The 19913-nt window shown below is 34.8% G+C and overlaps 2 protein-coding genes across 4 annotated transcripts in view; one reads left to right on the top strand and one right to left on the bottom strand.

Moving 5' to 3' along the window:
* The window catches only part of ARHGEF38 (Rho guanine nucleotide exchange factor 38), a 135550-nt gene extending 130832 nt beyond the window's left edge, over positions 1–4718 (top strand). For all 3 annotated transcript variants that reach the window (XM_021101708.1, XM_003482463.4, XM_021101709.1), the window contains one exon: positions 2595–4718. In XM_021101708.1, the coding sequence (XP_020957367.1) occupies positions 2595–2780 (186 nt within the window). In that variant the 3' untranslated portion in view covers positions 2781–4718. The remainder of the gene's footprint in view (positions 1–2594) is intronic.
* The window catches only part of INTS12 (integrator complex subunit 12), a 34941-nt gene continuing 16666 nt past the window's right edge, over positions 1639–19913 (bottom strand). The window contains exons 4-7 of the mRNA XM_021101712.1: positions 18511–18698; positions 16603–16762; positions 11040–11186; positions 1639–10480 (exon numbers count right to left, since the gene is read on the bottom strand). Coding sequence (XP_020957371.1) covers positions 9896–10480; positions 11040–11186; positions 16603–16762; positions 18511–18698 — 1080 coding nt within the window. The 3' untranslated portion in view covers positions 1639–9895. The remainder of the gene's footprint in view (positions 10481–11039; positions 11187–16602; positions 16763–18510; positions 18699–19913) is intronic.

Here is a 19913-nt window from a genome sequence, read left to right as displayed (position 1 = left end):
TTTTTCAGGTCCACTCAGGATAGTATTCAACTAACTCAAAGTCAAATTATTAGGCACTTTATTAGACTCTCTTGCAAAATCCCTTTATTTTTACCTGTGTAATGTAGTCTAATCACAGGAGTGAAATCCCATCATGTTTGCAAGGGATTATCTAGAACATTCTACCTATATAGTTGACCCTTGAACAATATGGGGATTAAGGGCACTGACCCCCTGGGCAGCTGAAAAAACTTTTGAATCCCCCAAAACTTAACTACTAATAGCCCAGGGTTGACCAGAAGCCTTACTGATAGTATAAACAGTTGATTAACACATATTTTGTATGTTATTTGTATTACACACATATATACAATAAAGTTAGAAAAAAGAATGTTATTAAGATAAGCATAAGGAAAATACATTTATGGTACTGTACTCTATTGATACTGTAAGTTTATGTCATCTGTTTACAAAATGAATCATTTGTTATTACCTACATCAATATTGTATTATGAGATACAAAACACTGCAGTGTTTATGGCTGTACCCAAAGCATATGGAAGTTTCCAGGCCAGGGATTGAAACTGTGCCTAAGCTGCTGCAGTTGGATTCTTAACCCACTATACCACTGCAGGAACTCCATGAGATACAAAACACTATAGATATTATATGTGTTACTAACACTTGATATCAGAAATAAAAATAATATGAAAAAGAAATTCATATTCATTTACAGGTTTAATTATCCATGAATTGATAACAAAGGAGCAGCAATATGATTGCCTTATAGGAGCTTAGACTATACACTAAAGAATGAATCATTATAAAATTTTTGCGACATACAGTATTACAGTCATCCTCATAATACAATACTGGAAATATTGTTACTTTAAAAAACCATACACTTACCTATAATAGGCTCATTTGAAGTCTCTCCAACTATAAGAGAGGCATACTGAAGGTAATGTAAGCAAAGTAATAAAACAAAACTAACACATTATTAGTTTTATATTAAGTGTCACTCATCTTATGCCTTTGTAAGTTAAGGGTAGACTAGTATATACATATATTTTATGCATTCAATGATGTACCTTACTTTTTTTTTCTACATTTCTATATTTACTGAAAAAAATCTGCCTGTAAGAGGAGCCACGCAGTTCAAATCTCTGTTGTTCAAGGGTCAACCGTATTCCCCTGACTCCCATATTATCAGTCTCTTTTCCTGCTCGGTGGAGTCATCTTATTTCTCATAATTTCCTTTTTACATTGATCCTCAATTTTGAGAAAGTTAATCTGCTCACCTTTCTCGTATACCGTTTCCATTTATTCATCTCTCTACCTTTGAATGAGACATATCCTCCCCCTTATCAACTTTGTCACCTGTAAAAGGCTACTTCTTCCAAAACCCAGCCCACAATTAGCTGATGGCATTTTTCCTAGCTGGGTTATAAGTTCTCTGATAACATAATGTCTGGCAATTAATACTTTATATGTTCTAATAAATAAAGGAATGAATAAATGTTGTTAGTTGATTGCTTGATTTTATAACTATTTTTTAACAGTCATGATTTTAGTAGAAGAGGGACTAAGCACTTATTTAGGGGCTGCTTCTTATGCATTTAATAATTATGAAGTGTTCTTTTGAAGTTAAAGAAAAAATTTTTTTTTTTTTTTGCTTTTTAGGGCTGCATCCGCAGCACATGGAGGTTCCCAGGCTAGGGGTCGAAATGGACCTACAGCTGGTGGCCTGCACCACAGCCACAGCAATGCAGGATCTGAGCCATATCTGCAACCTATACCACACCTAATGGCAATGCCAGATCCTTAAACCAATGAGCATGGCCAGGGATTGAACCCGCAACCTCATGTTCCTAGTTGGATTCGTTTCCACTGTGCCATGATGGGAACACACAGAAAAATTCTTTTGACTGAAATATATTTTATTAGTTTCCCTAGGTCACTCAAATAACTTAAAATTATAATTTTAATATATTGTCATTACAAAATTTGTAAAATAAGGGAATAAAAATGAGAATCACCTCTAATTCCACTGTTCAAAGAATATTAACATCTTAGTCTAACAATATTATATTGCACATCTGATTTTATATCTTTGGGGGGCTTAGAATTTTATCATAAGAATTTTCCTGTGTTATTAGTTTCAGAAAACACTATTTTGTGACTACAAATTTCCTTAGTGTAAGCATCTAGAATTTAACTATTTTTTTTTGCGAAACTTTATTCCAACTTTCCTCCCACTGTTCACCTTTTAAGTGAGTACTGCAATATTACTGTGTAATATTTTTGCCAATATTTCTATTTCTGTAGAAGAGACTCAGAGCTATCATTAAAAGAGTTAACATTAAAAAATCTTTTAATAGAAAGTACCAAATTGTCTTCAAGAATAGACAGTTTAGACCCCTCCCAGCAGAACAGCAAGAATGGCAGTTTCACTCTATTTTCATCTTTAGCAAAATAAATCCAACAAAGGAGTTGGGGAAATGCGATTTTGGAAAAATAAGAAAACTTTAGCATTTCTTCTAAAAGCTTGGAAATCTTTATTGTTTGTCTAAATTTTTGTCTGCTTCTAATAATGTCATTTCTTCTCTGTCTAGATTTTCTATGCAGTTCATGCCTTTCAAGCACGGAGTGACCATGAACTCAGCCTTAAGGAATACCAAAGAGTCCACATACTTAGATTTTGTGACTTAAGCGGCAATAAAGAGTGGTGGTTAGCTGAAGTTCAAGGGCAGAAAGGCTATGTTCCAGCTAACTACCTTGGGAAGATGACTTATGCTTAAGAAAATAAGCCTTTGACTTTTATTTTCTGGCAAGTTGTTGATTGACTACCTCATAAAACTGACATTACAAAATGTTGGCCTAAAAATCAAGAAACTTCCAAATTACATGAACTGATATCATACCAGGTTTTAAGGTAGACTATGCTTCCTAACAAGATTATTTCAAAATATGTTATGAAGAATACATGTTGAAGGGGGCACTAAACAAACAGAAATAGCAAAACAAACAGCCAAAATTCCAACTATCAGCTACTTAAAAAAGTGATCTTCTGAAAAGGTAAATGTATTTCTTTATCGTCATGAGAGGTCAGAGCTAAGGACAAGTTATTTTTGATTTACTGTATTTTACTTTTCTGTATTATGTATTTTGCCTTAATGTTTTTTATATTTTTGCATGTGTATGCACATATATACACACACGCAGACCATATACACTGTACAGTTTACACATATATATGTGTACTATATCATATAGACACATATATGCATGACTCAGGAAGTGTACTAAATAGACTTAAGAATACGAATTGATTACATAGTTAACAGTCAACTAAAAGTCTGATGTGGATGCCCTCTATAACTTAAATTTCAAAAAAAAAAACAAAACCCCGAATAACATAATAGTAATTAATATCTAACATTTACTGAATGCACACCACATGCCAGACATTGTTATGCTTTTTTTATATGTGGGAACTTACTCCATACTTACAACATGAATGAGGAAATTGTGGCCCAAAGAGGTAAAGTAATTTATTTCGCCCAAGTCACATTGCTACTAAGTGGTAGGGGCTGAAACCCAAATGCAGGTCTGGTTCTGAGGTCCATACTCCTAACCACTACATGGTACACATTTACTATTAGCAAAGAACTAAGTGATGCAAATAATGAACACTGATGAAGACTATTTTCCTCTTAAGTTCATAGTTAAGTATTGAGAAGTTTCTCAAAATCGAGGGTTATAGGAACTTGTGCTATTAGCCTAGAGAAAAGGAAGTATCTAGGTTTATTATTTTTATTTTTTGCTTAAATATTTGAAAATATCATTGTTTAAAAACTATCTGACATGATCACTAATGATACTTTAATGAGAAAATATTTTTGGATAGCCCAATTATGTAGATGATGAATGGGGAATGTGTGTTCCATGTTCTGAGCCAAGATGTAAATATTTTTAGTTGCTGATTTGTACTCAGACAAGGCAGGCATTGAGGATAACATTTGCTGTAACACAATGTCCTGGGACACTGAGCTTTAATTTAGGAATAGCTCAGAACTAGGCATATTTGGTCCAAGACATTTTATTAAACTAAATAGATGCTTCTTCAGAACAGAAAAAAAGATTAAATTTGACTTGTTTTCTTTAAAAACCAAAATAAGGTGGATTTTCATTGTCCACATAAAATGTTAATATATTAAATTTTAAGATTAAAATTAAAATTACTTTCAAAACCTTGATCTCTAGTTACATATTATTACTAAGGAATACAAAAATAAAATGCTGCTTCTCAGAGAGCTGTTGACTTTAACATACATGACATGTACAGCCAGAGAAATTCATAAAGCTTTTTACATGCCAGAAAAATTTCTATTTAATGATATTGTTTCTAAAATTCTTAATCTAAACTTGGGTTTTTAGGGCTCTTTTTGTAAGTTGTTTTTGCATAAAATATTTTTTTGTATTGAGTTGGGTACCAAAAGAAGACTCCCTTTTTTGGATTATACAAGGACTTTTTATGTCTTTTAAATGATTCTTTGTGCCCAATAATGAAATATAAGTAAATTCCAGTTTTCTTAGTATAGAGCAAAAGGAAATCCAAATCTCTTACTTGTGGAAACTATGAACATACCCAACAACCAAAATAGTGGAGAAATTTTATATAATTTAAATTAGCTGTGACCTTAATACTCCCCCTGCCAAAAAAAAAAAAAAAAAAAGAGGAATTATATGAGTAACATCTGCTTTTCTGGCTAAAACAAGAGACTAGTTGTATATGAGAAGTTTTGTCTACCCACGTATGGTGTTCAGATTGATGCTTCCTGTCTAACCTTAGAAGGAACCACAGCACTGAAAGCATAGCTGCAGTTAGTTGCTGAGCAAGAGTTGTAATGAAGCCACCCTCTGCAGTCTCCCACTATTCCGGTGAACATACATTACTATAAAACTCTGTTTTTGCTATTTTAAAAATATGACCTACATTTCATATTTCATTTAGGCTTTTTAAAAAGCATCATGCAATATATTCATTTTTCTAAGTATGTTATTTAAAATCAAGTAATTGTAATTTTGAGGTCAGGCATTATTTTGTTGAGCCTAAGGGAAATAAAATCCCAAGACAGTTTGATGTGTATAAGTCTTCAAGAAGTTTAAACAGATAAAATTGTTGGTGACATCATTATAATTAAGGCCAGGTAAGCTAATATATATTCTTTCTTTATATCTTTAAAATTAAATGATATTGTATAGTAAAGAATTCTCTGAAATAGGTATTTTTACCAAGAATGAAGGGGAAACTTTTGTGGTTGTTTTTCTTCATAAAACAAATGAACAGGTGTATACATTTTATTTAGTATTTATTTTAAAATAGAGCTTTAAACTAACATACATAATAAAGTTTAGAAGTCATAAAAAATCCAGTAATACAAAATTACTGTGGGTGCTTAAATCATGTGAAAAAGTCACAAAGCCACTACTTACTTGAACATTCCATACATTTCAGAAAAACATCTGATTTTAGTATTTATTAGTATAAAACAATTTATGAAGGAGGGATTGTGCAGAAGAGATATAATGCACATTGTTAATCATATAAATGCAGCACTGCATGATATACTTTAAGTGCTAGTGTATTCCGTATCTTGCTTAAAATATAATTTGGACTTTTAGAGATGGCTATTAATTGCCTATCATTATTTGTGCTGAATATTCAGACGATTTACAAAAAAAACTTCATTTTTTCCCATAAGTTTTTTGGGTTTTTATTGATTGTAAAAACCACTCAAAGTCATGGTAAAATCACTTTATTTAAATCCTATTTGTTGGGAGTTCCTGTCACGGCTCAGCTGAGATGAATCTAACTAGTATCCATGCGGATGCAGGTTGATCCCTGGCCTCGCTTAGGGGATTAAGGATCTGGTGTTGCTGTGGAATAGGTCAAACACGGCTTGGATCCTAAGTTGTTATGGCTGTGGTATAGGCTGGCAGCTACAGCTCCAATTCAACCCCTAGCCTGGGAACCTCCATGTGTTGCAGGGGCAACACTAAAAAGCAAAAAAAAAAAAAAAAAAAAAAAAAATCCTATTTGTCATAACTATGGCTTAAGTTACTCAATGCTGATTACATCTAGAAACATCACAAAATTTAAGCTAAAATTAGACATATAAGTTAACATCACAGTTGATAAGGAAGGAATTAAATTTCATTGACAGGAAGGACAGTAGAATTTATATTCTCTAGGAACACCTTACTATTTAGAATGCTACTATTTTTAAAGTCTGATTTTTTTCCATTATTTCCTCCTCTCACACATGCTAAAGAGTATATATAAAAAGTCAGTCATTAAATTCTCTATGATCTGCAAAATTATTCCAATATAACAAATCTTTACTCCAGGGCCACTAGAATTTAAGCTGAGTCTCTATAAGCCAACTACTGCACTCACAATATTACACTCTAGATATAGACAAGATTTGCTTTTAATTTTTCAGTAGCATAAGTCACATTTTGGTATACACTTCAAAGAGATTTCTTGTTCAAAAATCTAGGGAACATATTCTTAGTAAACTAAATACAGCTTGTCTTTACAGAAATAATTTTATGGTATGTAAATGTATGGCTTTCTTTCTTACATAATTTTTATAATTATTGCACTAATAAAAATTTATTTCTGTAAAATGATGTATTTCCTATGTAACCTGTGGTCACCACAGTTTATAATGTTTCTAATAAGCAGTACTACCACATCCTTGTTAAGAGTCAGAATCACCTAACCTGTGAATATTAGAGGGCTTCCATGTTATCTCATTATCATTTATGTCTTATAAAGGAGGAAAATGAGATTACACAGCTAATACATGGAGGGACTGGCATTTGAAACCAGGTATTAAGGCATTTTTTTAGTCACTAAAATCTCTGATTAAATAATCTAATACAAAGCACAATATGCAAAACAGAAAAGTGATATTGACCACATTTCTAAAATGGAATTTGAACTTAACAATTTTTACTAAAAGCTTACTTTCTGACTCACCTACATATGTATTCATTCTGAGCCAAGAGCTGCAGTGGAAATACCCATGGGGTGCAAGACACAGAAAATCCCTGCCTTCAGTGAACTTCACTCTATGGGAAAATCAAACTACATAACAAAATAAATTATAAATACTATTAATATAAAGCTGGCCACTTTCATCACATGCTCAGTTAAAACACCTTATTTCACATATGGAAAAATCAAGGTCTAAGAGCTACCTGAGGACAATTAAACCCTAATACCAAATATACCTCTATGAAATACCAGAGTTATACATTAGTAGATATATGTATCTTATCCATATGTGCAGATGCTAAATATGTATTTATACATACATATAATTTATTCAAAAGGCTATGCCCAATAAAAGTTAAATTACTTCCTAAACAATTTTCTAAAGTCTTCTCAGAAATACTATAGAAAGTAAAATAATTGCTTTTTTTTTTCAACTCTATCCAGCACATGTTTTGACCACACTAGGATAAAATTTTCCATTTCAAGTGCTAATGTGCAAACTGTGCATTACTGCTTTAATTTCTTATAGGTACTAAGGTTATATTAACTGCTGAGCTTATGTTATGTCATTTTGTCTCCAGTTTAGCCTAAACTGGTCCGGAACTATAAACAAATAATGGTGAAAATATTTATATTTTGGTCTTTGACACTAAAAGGGGCCTGAAGTTGATGCCAAATTGATATTTAATCAACAGAAATCTGTGTTTCTCAAAACAAAAACATCTGTGGGCAGATTTTAAACATGTAAAGAGATGTTTACTTCATTTTGTAAGTAATGGGATTATCTCAGTGAATTAAAATTTACCATAAGTAATTTAGTGCCATTATTTAACAGAGCAGTTTAAAACATCTTTCCTTTAAAAAAAAACCCACCGAGCTTGGAGTTCCCTCTGTGGTGCAATGGGGTTGGCAGCAAGCATCTGGGGAGCCCTGGGACACAGGCTCGATCCCCCGCCTGGCCCAGTGGGTTAAGGATTGGTGTTGCTGCAGCTAAGGCTTAGGTTGGAACTATGGCTTGGATCTGATCCCTGGCTCAGGAACTCCATATGCCTCCAGGCAGTCAAAAAAGAAAAAAAAAGATCAAGCTTTATCTTCATGGAAATCATTTATCAACATATTTTAGAACACTGACATTAGAAAAATATAGGGATTAAGAGAAAGGGCTTGAGTTTAAAGGTTTATAGTAAAGGTTTAATAGCATAAGTGAAAGCTGAAGGAACAGGGCTACTCAGCTTAGTGAATGTAGGAATTTGCTGGACTTCTAGTTTCTGGATGAAATGAGGTATTTATGAAGTACAGAATGGCTGCTACACTTTGCTGTGAGCAATAAACAATTTCTGTGATCCAGGAAGCCTCATGTCTTCTGTCAGAATATATATGTAAAACAACAGCAGGATAATTTACAAGCTTGCAAATAAGGCAACAACTCAGGTCACACTTTCTGACTTAACTGTGCACACACATGCTTCAATGCAATCTCAAGAATTAATTAATATGGGAGCTTTTATACAAAGTTAACTAAAATTAGGTAACTTGCTGTGATTTTTCAGAGATAAAATTAGCTTTTTCATGGTATAGGAAGAAGCTATCAGTATGTAAACAAATCTGAAATTATTCATCCACAAAGATTCTTGGAATGAGTATTTTCCTCAAGAATTCTCAGGGGAGTTCCCGGCATGGCTCAGCAGAAATGAATCTGACTAGCATCCATGAAGATGCAGGTTCGATCCCTGGCCTTGCTCAGTGGGTTAAGGATCTGGTGTTGCTGTGAGCTGTGGTGTAGGTTGCAGACATAGCTCAGATCTGGCGTTGCTGTGGCTGTGGTGTAGGCCAGTGGCTACACCTCAGATTTGATCCCTATCCTGGGAACCTCCATATGCCATGGGTGCAGCCCTAAAAAAAAAAAAAAAAAAAGAATTTTCAGGTATGTGTGTAAACAGGAAAATACATACAGTGCATATATTACACTGTCCAGGTGAGGAAAATGGGCAATGTGAGAAAAGTATTGCATTGAAAGGGCATGGGAGTTCACAACTGGAAGATATAAATCCCTAAATAACTGATATGAGGTGATGAAAGATAAAAATATAATATGGGGATATGAGAAATATATTATGAAAAATTAATCTTAAAAAAGGGGAAATGAAATATTTGGAGGGAGAGGGAGAATCAATTGCAAGGAGGCTGGGAACTGACACTGAATATCCAGACTCTGGGGGGGGCAGGGAGTAGAAAACTTTATTATTAGGTCATCCCTGCCCCCTTGTATTCAGTAGGATCGATTCTTGGGACTTTGCTAGATGATTTTTTTTTTTAATTCTCACCAGTCGTAGAGGATTCCAGAAGTTCTCATCAAGAATTAGTCATTCTGGGATTCCCACTGTGGCTCAGCAAGTTGAGAATCGGACTAGTATCCATGAGGATGCAAGTTTGATCCCTGCCCTCGCTTAGTGGGTTAAAGGATTCAGCGCTGCTGCAAGCTGCGGTGTAGACTACAGATGCAGCTTGGATCATGCTTTAGTGATGGCGGGTGGCTATGGTTTGATTTGACCCTTAACCTGGAAACCCCCATGTGCCATGGTGTGACCCTAAAAAGACAAAAAAAAAAAAAAAGAATTAGTCATTGTAATCACTGTTTTCACACACTATGAAAATTATCAAAATAAAAAATGTTAAATACATTTAAAACATTTTTAAGTCTTGCTAAATAATATTTAGCATTTTAAGGTATGAAATAATAGAAATTTCATTATGAATATTTTTATTAAATTATAGTATATTACAGTTACTGTCTTAATAAGATTTTAATCTTCAGGGTAATGTGATATAAAAACCTACTTGGCCACATTACTTCTTTAGTTTCTTTTGGGCAGCCTTCTTCTTGACCATCTGTAATCGCTTCATGGCATTGAGCTGTGATTCTTGGGAAGTTGGACCTTTAAGGGATGCTAAGGGAGAGCTGCTTGATTCTGAAGTGGTTTTGTTAGTGGTGCTTCCACTAGGCCCTGATGTCCCACTATTTCCATTCCCACTTAGTTGGCTGCTGCTTCCGGGAACCAAACTACTTGGACTGGGAAGACCTACTTTGCTAACATTGTCACAACTAACTGAGCGACTAAGGCCCGTTTTGCCCAAAGTTAGAGGTGGCGGTGGTTTCAATGGTACAGTGGGGGAAGTGCTGTTACTGGAACCTATTTTGGAACCTATTCCACCTTTGGATGATGTTGCCAGACCAGTCAAACCCACAGGCTTCTGGTTAGCTGATGAGGTAGCAGGTTTTCCACTATTGTTTTGGGTTGTTGAATTCAATTTTGCTGTTGATGGACCACCAGAAGTTGTTTTAGCTGCAAAAGCTGCCCATCCAATTAGTCCACTAGTTGCTGAAGAGGAAACATTGGTACCAGAAGAATTTCCTGAAAGAAGCGTGGATGTCTAAAAAACGTAAGATAAATATTAGAGCCAAGTATAATTAACACCTAATATAACATTCTTAAATATACATTAAGTTTAGTTAAGTCTTTGAATACAAAATGCTGACTTAGGAAATTTAAGTCATAACAACAAAGTTAAGTTCTGATGAACTAATGAAAAAACACATAAAACAGAACCTAACCTTAGCTAATGGGTACTACCATTTCCAAAGAAATGCCGTATTCCTTTTTTTTTTTTTTTTTTTTTTCCTTTCTGCTTTTAAGGGCCACACCTGTAGCATATGGAAATTCCCAGGCGAGGGGCTGAATCAGAGCTATAATTGCCAGCCTAAACCACAGCCACAGCAATGAGGGATTGGAGCTGCATCTGCGACCTACACCACAGCTCACAGCAACGACAGATCCTTAATTCCTGAGAGAGGCCAGGGATAGAACTTTCATTCTCATGGCTACTAGTTGGATTCGTTTCCACTGTGCCATAACAGGAACTCCCTCAAGTAACTATTATTAAGTCAACTAAATTAAAATCCAATCTTAGATAAAAATGGAATATACTATACCTTGACTTCTGCTCTCTTAAATGCTAGAAAAGCTGTCTCTTGTTTGAGTTTAGTTTCTGGTTTCTTAACCAATGGATCTTTGACAGCTGGAGCTACAGAAACAACTGTGGGGGCTGGTTTTTGTGGAGGTTTCTGAGTTTTTTGAGCCTGTAAAAATCAGTGTTAAGATTAAATTAGCTATAAAATATTAGTTAAATGCACAAAAAGACAATAAAAATCTATCATAGGACTCCTCATTGAGTTGAAATACAATTGAACATTTAAAAACTATTGTTATGACACTGAAAATATACTCTTGGACAAATTACTTTTATTATAATCATATTAATGGCTTTATAGATTTTATTATCTTCTAAATAGGAAAGATAATATAAAGCTTTAACAATCATGCAGCTTAGGGTTAATTAAGTACCGTTTTAACAAACAAACCAAATTGTTAAAAAAAAAAATCACAAATTATTTGTTAGCTTCACTCACAAGGAAGTGCATTTTTTTTATTAGGGTTGGTCAAAGATAAGAGTCTTCTTCTTGGGGTTCAGGCATAAGTCTCTGAGTAACTGAGGGTGAATTAAAAGATAGTTCAGACTGATTATATGGTTTTGAATACAGAATAGGAAAATAAAACTATTAGTGTTAAATGATGAACCTTTTTGAGGTTTTTTCCACACTGTAGAGCTAGTCACGCTGGATTTTTAAAGTTCGCAAACACAAATTTCTATGTTATTACAGAGGAATTTGCACTCACTGATCCTTTAAGCATTTTCAGTTCTATTTTGACCAACAATTGATTCTTTATTTTATATTACATACTCTACTCAATTCTCTTATAAACTCTAATCATTATCCAGCTTTTTCCTTAGTGTTCTCCAGTGAGATAATATTAACTATATAAACAGAATAGTACAAGTGTTTGAAAGAATAGTTTTTGGAGTCAAACAGAACTAGGATTGAAACCCAACTCCCTAGCTATGTTATCTCAGGTAAAATATGTGAAGCTCTAAAGTCTCATTCTTATTTGTAAAATAGGGACACTTTATGTTTCAAAGGTGGGTTATGAGAATGAAATGTAATTATGTAACAGTTTAGCATGGTATCTGGCACATGTTGAATGCAAACAATAATAGTTACTATTTATTCATCACCATTTATAAAAAGTAAGAAAACAGAATCTGAAAGACCCTGTCCTTACTGGATGGGTACAGATGCTCCCAGCCATTACATTGTCTTTGCCAATCCTAATAAAGCCATGCAAGTCTATACCAGGAAATTTATTAATAATGTGTTTTCATATCTGGAAGCTTGAATGCAGTTGTTTTATATTTGGATTTTCTTGTGCATGGTTTACCATACAATATAATTTTCATCCTTAAGTTTCATCTCATTTTTATATTACATACTTTCCACATGAAAAGTACACCTACTTTCAAATATCACTTATAAAGCAACATTCAGATCAAGAATACTATTAACGATGCTAGAAGATATCTATGGTAAAATATCTCTTGCTACCGAGAAAGATTATCTTACCCTCCATTGTAATACCACATTATGAGAATGCAGCCTTCAGAGTAAATCAGAAATACATAATTCCATATCCATGGCCTTTAACCAGTAGATGTGGTTAGTCTCTGAAGACCTCCCTAACATATGTTTTAGTAGATGAAGATTCGTCACCATCAAGCCCATAAAGAAGCTCTGCCTAGAAGATCATGTTTAGGTCTTTTTCTGTTTCTTTTATTTTACGTAGCCATCTTAGAAGCTGAGGAAAAAATACCCAAAACCCTTTGTCCTCTGCTGGTCATACCAGATTAGGGAACTAGGATATTATCATTTGACTCAGTGCTGCTCGACAAAGGCACTATAATTTTTCATTAGGTGACTTACATATCACAGAACATATGAAATTCTCCACTGAAGGCCATAACTGCCAGTATAGCAGCAATCAAAACTACCATGTATTTCTAAATATTGCTGAGTAGGAGTGTGTTACTACCTTAGATTGAGAATCACTACAATAAGTCATGGGTCTCTCACTTAGTGAGTGAGAATATCCTTGGACCCTATCACCCATTTCACACCATTCTTAACTCTGTCTTCCTATAATAATGCGTACTGTAGAATCTGCCCTAGTTGGAGGATTAAGCACAAGGAGAAAGGTGATATAAGATGTAATTTATGGTGTCTTTGAGTTATCTTGGAGCAATAACCAATGCACATAGGAGAACCTCGATGAAGGCAATTATAACAAGAATGACTGGACTTAGCATCCCCACTATTTCCAAATTTATTTCTCTCACTAAACTTGTATATACTGGATCCTGATCTCCGAGCTCACTTCAGATCATGTCTTTTGGTATTTCTCTAGGTCCACTCTTGGTGCATTCCAATCGTGTTTTTTTTTTTTTTTTTCTTTTCATTTTTTTTATTACTCAAATGAATTTATCACATCTGTAGTTGTATAATGATCATAACAATCTGATTTCACAGGATCTAATCATGTTCTAATATTAGTCATGGCCCCCCATTCAGCACTGGACTCTCGGACACTGACTGAACTTAATAATTTCTGGTGCTAATCTACATTTCCTCCATTTTATGTATCTTAAAATGAGAACAATAGAATGTAGGATGTGTCCAGTCCTGAGCTCTGCTCTAATGCTTTGCCAGTGAGTGAGACTTGGTCTTTTTTTTTTTTTTTTTTTTTTTTTTCTTTTTTTTGGCTAACCCATGATTGCCTATGGAGTTCCCAGGCCAGGGATCAGATCCTATCCTAGCCACAGCTGCAACCTACACCAAGATGCAACAATGCCAGATCCTTAACCCTCTGTGCTGGGCTGGGGATCAAATCTGAGTCCCAACACTCCAGAGATGCCGCCAATCCTGTCATGCTATAGTGGGAACTCTGAGACTTGGTCTTAATGACGAATGAATTAGACATTTAATTTGCAAAGTTGATAAAGAAAAAAGGTATCCCAGATGAAGAGAAACTGAGAAGCAAGGCATATGGGAAAATGAAAGTTCACCATATACGCAAGGAATGAACCATTTGTCCGGCATGGCCATAGTATGTTGGTGTATACGGCGAAGTGGCAGGAGAGAAGGATACAAAGGTAAAGTAGGTCCAAGAGAGAAAGTCTATACATTCACCCTGGCAGGGATAACCTCATTATATCAGTAACTGAGAGCCACTGGTAAACTTGAACGATGAAGTTTGATAAATATTTTAGAAGAATATTCTAATTACAGTGAGTAAAGTGGACTGAAGGGAAGAAAGAGACCTCTTAAGCTAAAATAATAGACAAGAAATGAGGGATTTGTGGAACAGGGTAATAAAAGTGAAATGAAGATTTAAGAAATACATTAGAGATACAATTAACAAGTGCGGTAAACAAAGGGATATGGAATTAAGAGAGGCATCAAAGATAATGTTTTCTAGTTCAGGAAATAGGGGAAAAAAACTGAGTGGAGAAGAAAATAATTTTAATTTAAAAAATGTTGCACTTAAGGACTTCCCTGGTGGCCTAGCAGTAAGGATTCAGCAGTGTCACTGCCATAGCTCAGGTTCAATCCCTGTCCTAGGAACTTTTGCATGCTGTGGATTATTATAGTAACAATAATAAAAATTAAATTAAAAAAATAAATAAAAATATTAAACTTAAAGTAACTGTAGGATATCTGTTCTGCTGCCAAAATCCACTCCAGAGAGGGTTAGAACTATAAAAAGGGGAGTTCCTGTCATTGCCCAGCCGAAACGAATCTGACTGTCCATGAGGATGCAGTTTGGTCCCTGGCCTTGCTCAGTGGGTTAAGAATCTGGCATTGCCATAAACTGTGGTATAGGTCGCAGATGCGACTCAGATCTGGCATTGCTGCGGCTGAGGTGTAGGCCAGTGGTTACAGCTCTGATTCGACCCCTAGCCTGGGAACCGCCAGGGTGTGGCCCTAAAAAGACAAAAAAAAAAAAAAAAAAAAACTATAGATATACATTTGGTGTAAACTAAGTCACAAAATATAAGGGAGGGAAAACTTAGGAAAGAACAGTACTTACTTTATTAACAGAGTTACAGTTAAATAATAATAGACTTTGAAGTTATACTGAAGAAAAGACAGATAAATGCTACAAATTATTTATCCTGACTTAATTCTTAGTGACTACTTGTGTCGATGCATTGGAATGCACTATATTGTTTACCCACAAACACTCTGATGACATCCTGGAGAGCTAGTTTTATTACTTAAACTAAATAAAAATTAGACTGAGCAGAAAAAAAATATACCTTGTCATAAAATTTCCTGTTACAAACAGAAAGTATAAATACTACTGAAATTTTACAACTTTTCATAGGAATAAAGACATAATCTAATTCTGATTTAAGGGATTAAAAATACAGTAGATATCTTTGTTGTTGTTGTTTTTTACTTTAAGAACTTCTGACTTTAAAAAGGTACATTTGGTCAGAAAAATTTTATGTAGAAATTCATTTGGTTATCAGATACGAGAACTTTTCTATCAGGAGTCCCTAATCTAATGCAGGGGGAATGGTGGTGGGAGAGGCAAGCAAGTCACTGAAGTAAATAACAACTTGACTTTTTAACAATGTTCATCTACCTATTTTTTAAATGAATAAAAGTTAGAAAATTATCCAATATAACAAATGAAAACATGTTCAGTATGATATCAAAGGCAGTTAAGTTTGTCAACAGGCAACTGAGGTAGTACTCTGGAAAATAGGATAAATGGTCACTTGAAGACAATAAGAAGGAAAGACTGAGAAGCAAATAAAGAAACCCAGAAGGAAAGACAGAGATGCAATACAAATACTACCTCTGTACACAGTTTGTATGTTTGGTGATTTATGCTCACTCAGGAATAGGCATTTCCAATATTTCATTACCAGACTCACCAAAGACTGGGGCTTTGTATCTCACCACTTCCCACAGTGCTTTGCATTATTATTATTATCATTAATATTATCATTATTATTATTATTATTTGTCTTTTTGCATTTTGAGGGCCGCTCCTGTGGCATATGGAGGTTCCCAGGCTAGGGGTCTAATAGGAGCTGTATCCACCGGCCTACACCACAGCCACAACAACACGGGATCCGAGCTGCGTCTGCGACCTAGACCACAGCTCGCGGCAACGCCGGATCCTTAACCCACTGAATGAGGCCAGGGACCGAACCTGCAACCTCATTGTTTCTAGTCATATTCGTTAACCACTGAGCCACGATGGGAACTCCTGCATTATTTTTTTTTAAATGTTTACAAATACACTGACATACTACTAAGGAATGTTTATATTTTGTGGGTCTTCGATCCTGTTTGTTTATACCAGAAAGCGCTAAAGATAAATAGAAAAAAATACATACATGTGGTCTGGCCCATTTAGGCAAATCTACATAAATCACACATACTATGGTACATACACAAACATTTACATAATCGGCTTACATGATTTATTTTTATCAGTAGTATAAATGTCCAATTTTTATTTTAAAAAGCACATATCAACAAAAAAACTTCACAGAGATTGTTTAAGATGGAGAAAAATGATTCCTACCATTCTCTTCATTTGTCTGGTACATCGGGCACAATACCACACAAGGCGAGGGTCGTTCACTTCCTTGTCTGTCACCTGGGGCTTGTGGCAATCTTGATGGTAGAGATTATGGCATTCCTGACATTCTACTAATTGATTACCTGATGCCACTGTCATTTGCCTAAGAGAATACACCATTAAACAATACATTTATTTGAATGCAACAATTTAAAGCCATTTTAAGGTTGTTCTGGTAAAGTTTGATATACTAAAGAGGGTAAAATCCCCTGAAAACCAAAGAGCAAAATAACAAACCCCAACATATAGCCTGTACAAACACTGTTTCTTTTAAAGGTTTTTTTTCACCATTAAGAAATACATGAAGTGACTTATTGACTAAATCTGGCTCTATTCACCTTGTCATTTCTCATCGCAATTTTTTTTCTTTCTCCTAGAAGGTAGTAGACTTTGGCTAGTCCTCCAACAGTCTCATAACATCTTTGTACTTGTACCTCTATTAAATTCCTTTATATATATTGCCTACATATTTTTCTATCTTCTTCATTACTATATGAGTTACCTAAAGGTGGCAACTGTACCTAATAGTCTATAGAGCCTAGCACATTATTGTGTAGACATAGGTTGTTCAATAAATAAATGTCTTATCAACTGAATAGAATGTAGCAATATGTGTATCAAAAAAGTATAAATTCCAACAGCAATAGCCTTAGGCTAGAATAAGAAGTCTCCTGATGGAGGGCTACAATTACTAGTTCTTTCCCTCTTATTACTTTACCATTTATTTCTTTATATAAAAATGATAACCCTTATGGTAAATAAAGGTTGAGAAAAATACATGTGAAAATAATGAAGCTCTAGCAATATGATCCCATTCAGAAGTACATTAACTGATTCTCTAAAGGTTCACAAAAGTTTATAGATATAGGCTTAGTCCCAGTGCACCAGAGTTTAACATTTTCATGAAGAAAATACCAATAAAGGTGGCTATCTTTTCTGCTGTGCTAAAGCAATGAAAGCCATTAACAATTAAAAATATAGCTCCTGGCATCAAGTTGCTTAAAAATCTAATTATCCTGAATTTTAAAATGCCTCTTTTACTAAGCAGAATTATCTGTGCTTTTATAATTATGTATCCATGTTTTAAAACACACTCAAAATAACCTACATGATCCAATCATTTGTTTCCATTATCCTTAGGAAAATATTTAATAGTATTTGAGAAAATGATACATAACTTTTTACTTTATAAATACTATCAACACTTTAGGAAAAAAAAAAGAAACATTGTCTTTTTTTTTTTTTTTTTTGTCTTTTTAGCTATTTCTTGGGCTGCTCCCGTGGCACATGGAGGTTCCCAGGCCAGGGGTCCAATCTGAGCTGCAGCCACCGGCCTACGCCAGAGCCACAGCAACGCGGGATCTGAGCCGCGTCTGCAACCCACACCATAGCTCACAGCAACAACGGATCATTAACCCCCTGAGCAAGGGCAGGGACCGAACCCGAAACCTCATGGTTCCTAGTCAGATTTGTTAACCACTGCACCACGACGGGAACTCCAGAAACATAGTCTTCTTAAAAAGAAAGATGGAAATAATTAAATCTGCTGAACAGGCTCTTCCTCACTGAAGAATAAAGCAATAATTGCTTTCCCTCTAGAACCCAAGAATGCAGAAAGTGTTACTACAGCATAACTGACCAAAGATGCCAATGTCAGGAAGATAAAATATTGAAAATTTTCAAGACAAACTGTCATATGGGCAGTTCATGGGGAATAATCTCCTTATCTTCTACCCACCTCTAAATAATAAAAACAAAGTAAAAACGCCCAACAATTCATCTCATTTTTCTTTTGAGAGATGTTTGCTCTTTGCAAATAAATAAAATAATCTGTGGCAAGGTATAACTTACCTACAAACAACACAGGCCAATCCCATCTCCATGGCAAAATCATCAGCACTCGTCTCCTCAAAGCTGGAAAGGTCAGCTATAGCCAAATCCTTGCTGGTTTGGACAGTAATGGGAGAAGACCGTGTCTCTGGCTTCTCCAATCTTGGTTTCTTTGGAATATCAGCTCCTTCAGTGACATCTGATTTCATCTATTAAAAAATCACACTAGAATAAATTTTAAATCACAGAGAGATGGGATAAAACAGACAGTGTGCAATGACCAAGTCTACTCATCAGATATATTCACAGTTAGACCTGTCGAAGATGGACAATAAAATCACAATCAGTATGTTAAAAGAAACCAATAAGGTGGAACAGTTTAACATGGACCTGTATTTCTCTTTGTAGTCTTTTATCCATTAAAGAATCCTGGAAGTTCAGGAATTTACTTATACTGTCTTTGACTACCTCCCCCAAACCCCCCACCATTCGATACTTTGAATTGAGAAGCCACAGCACAATTAAGGCTATTTTTGTTTTAAGTATTTTAAATTATGAACTACTGACATTTAAAATACATTGAAAAGAAGTAAATAAATAATGAACTTCTATCAGTCATCCAGGCCTAACACATCTCCATATTTGCTTAAAAGCAAATTCTGTCTCCTCTCTTTAAGACATAAATATTATGGATATACCTGTCAGATTGGCAAAAGTTAAAAGTCTGATAAGACATGGAGAATTCTGAATTCAGACAAAAAAAAAAGAGTTCCCGCTGTGGCACAATGGAAACGAATCCGACTAGAAACCATGAGGTTGCAGGTTCAATCCCTGGCCTCACTTGGTGGGTTAAGGATCTGACATAGCCGTGAACTGTGGTGTAGGTTGCAGATGTAGCTCGGATCTGGCATTGCTGTGGCTGTGGCATAGGCTGGCAGCTACAGCTCCGATTAGACCCTAGGAACCTCCATATGCCGCTGGTGTGGCCCTAAAAAGACAAAAAAAAAAAAAAAAAAAAAAAAAAAAAAAAAAAAAAAAAAAAAAAAAAAAAAAGAGAATTTTGAATTCTTATACTTTATCAGTGAGAGTATAAACTTATAATCCACTTATGCCTAATGATGTTGAAGATATACCTATCTTATTACATCCACTTATAGGTATACATCCTATAGAAATTATCACCATGTGCAAAAAAGCTCACTGATGCTCCATTGTAACAGAGAAAAAGAATAAGCTAATTGCCTATCAGTTGGGGAGTGGATAAACTAATTTATACATAGGATGAATATTACATGGTAGTTGAAAGAAACATTCAGATCTGTAAGTGTCAACACAGGTAAATATTAAAAGGACATTTTTTTTTTTCTTTTGTCTTTTTGTTGTGGTTGTCTATTTTGCTGGATATATTCCAGGTAGTTGAATGA

This window comes from Sus scrofa, chromosome 8 (genome assembly GCF_000003025.6).
Source record: "Sus scrofa isolate TJ Tabasco breed Duroc chromosome 8, Sscrofa11.1, whole genome shotgun sequence".
NCBI lineage: Eukaryota > Metazoa > Chordata > Mammalia > Artiodactyla > Suidae > Sus > Sus scrofa.
Note: the sequence above shows the minus strand (reverse complement) of the source record. Positions and strands in the feature narration are given on the sequence as shown.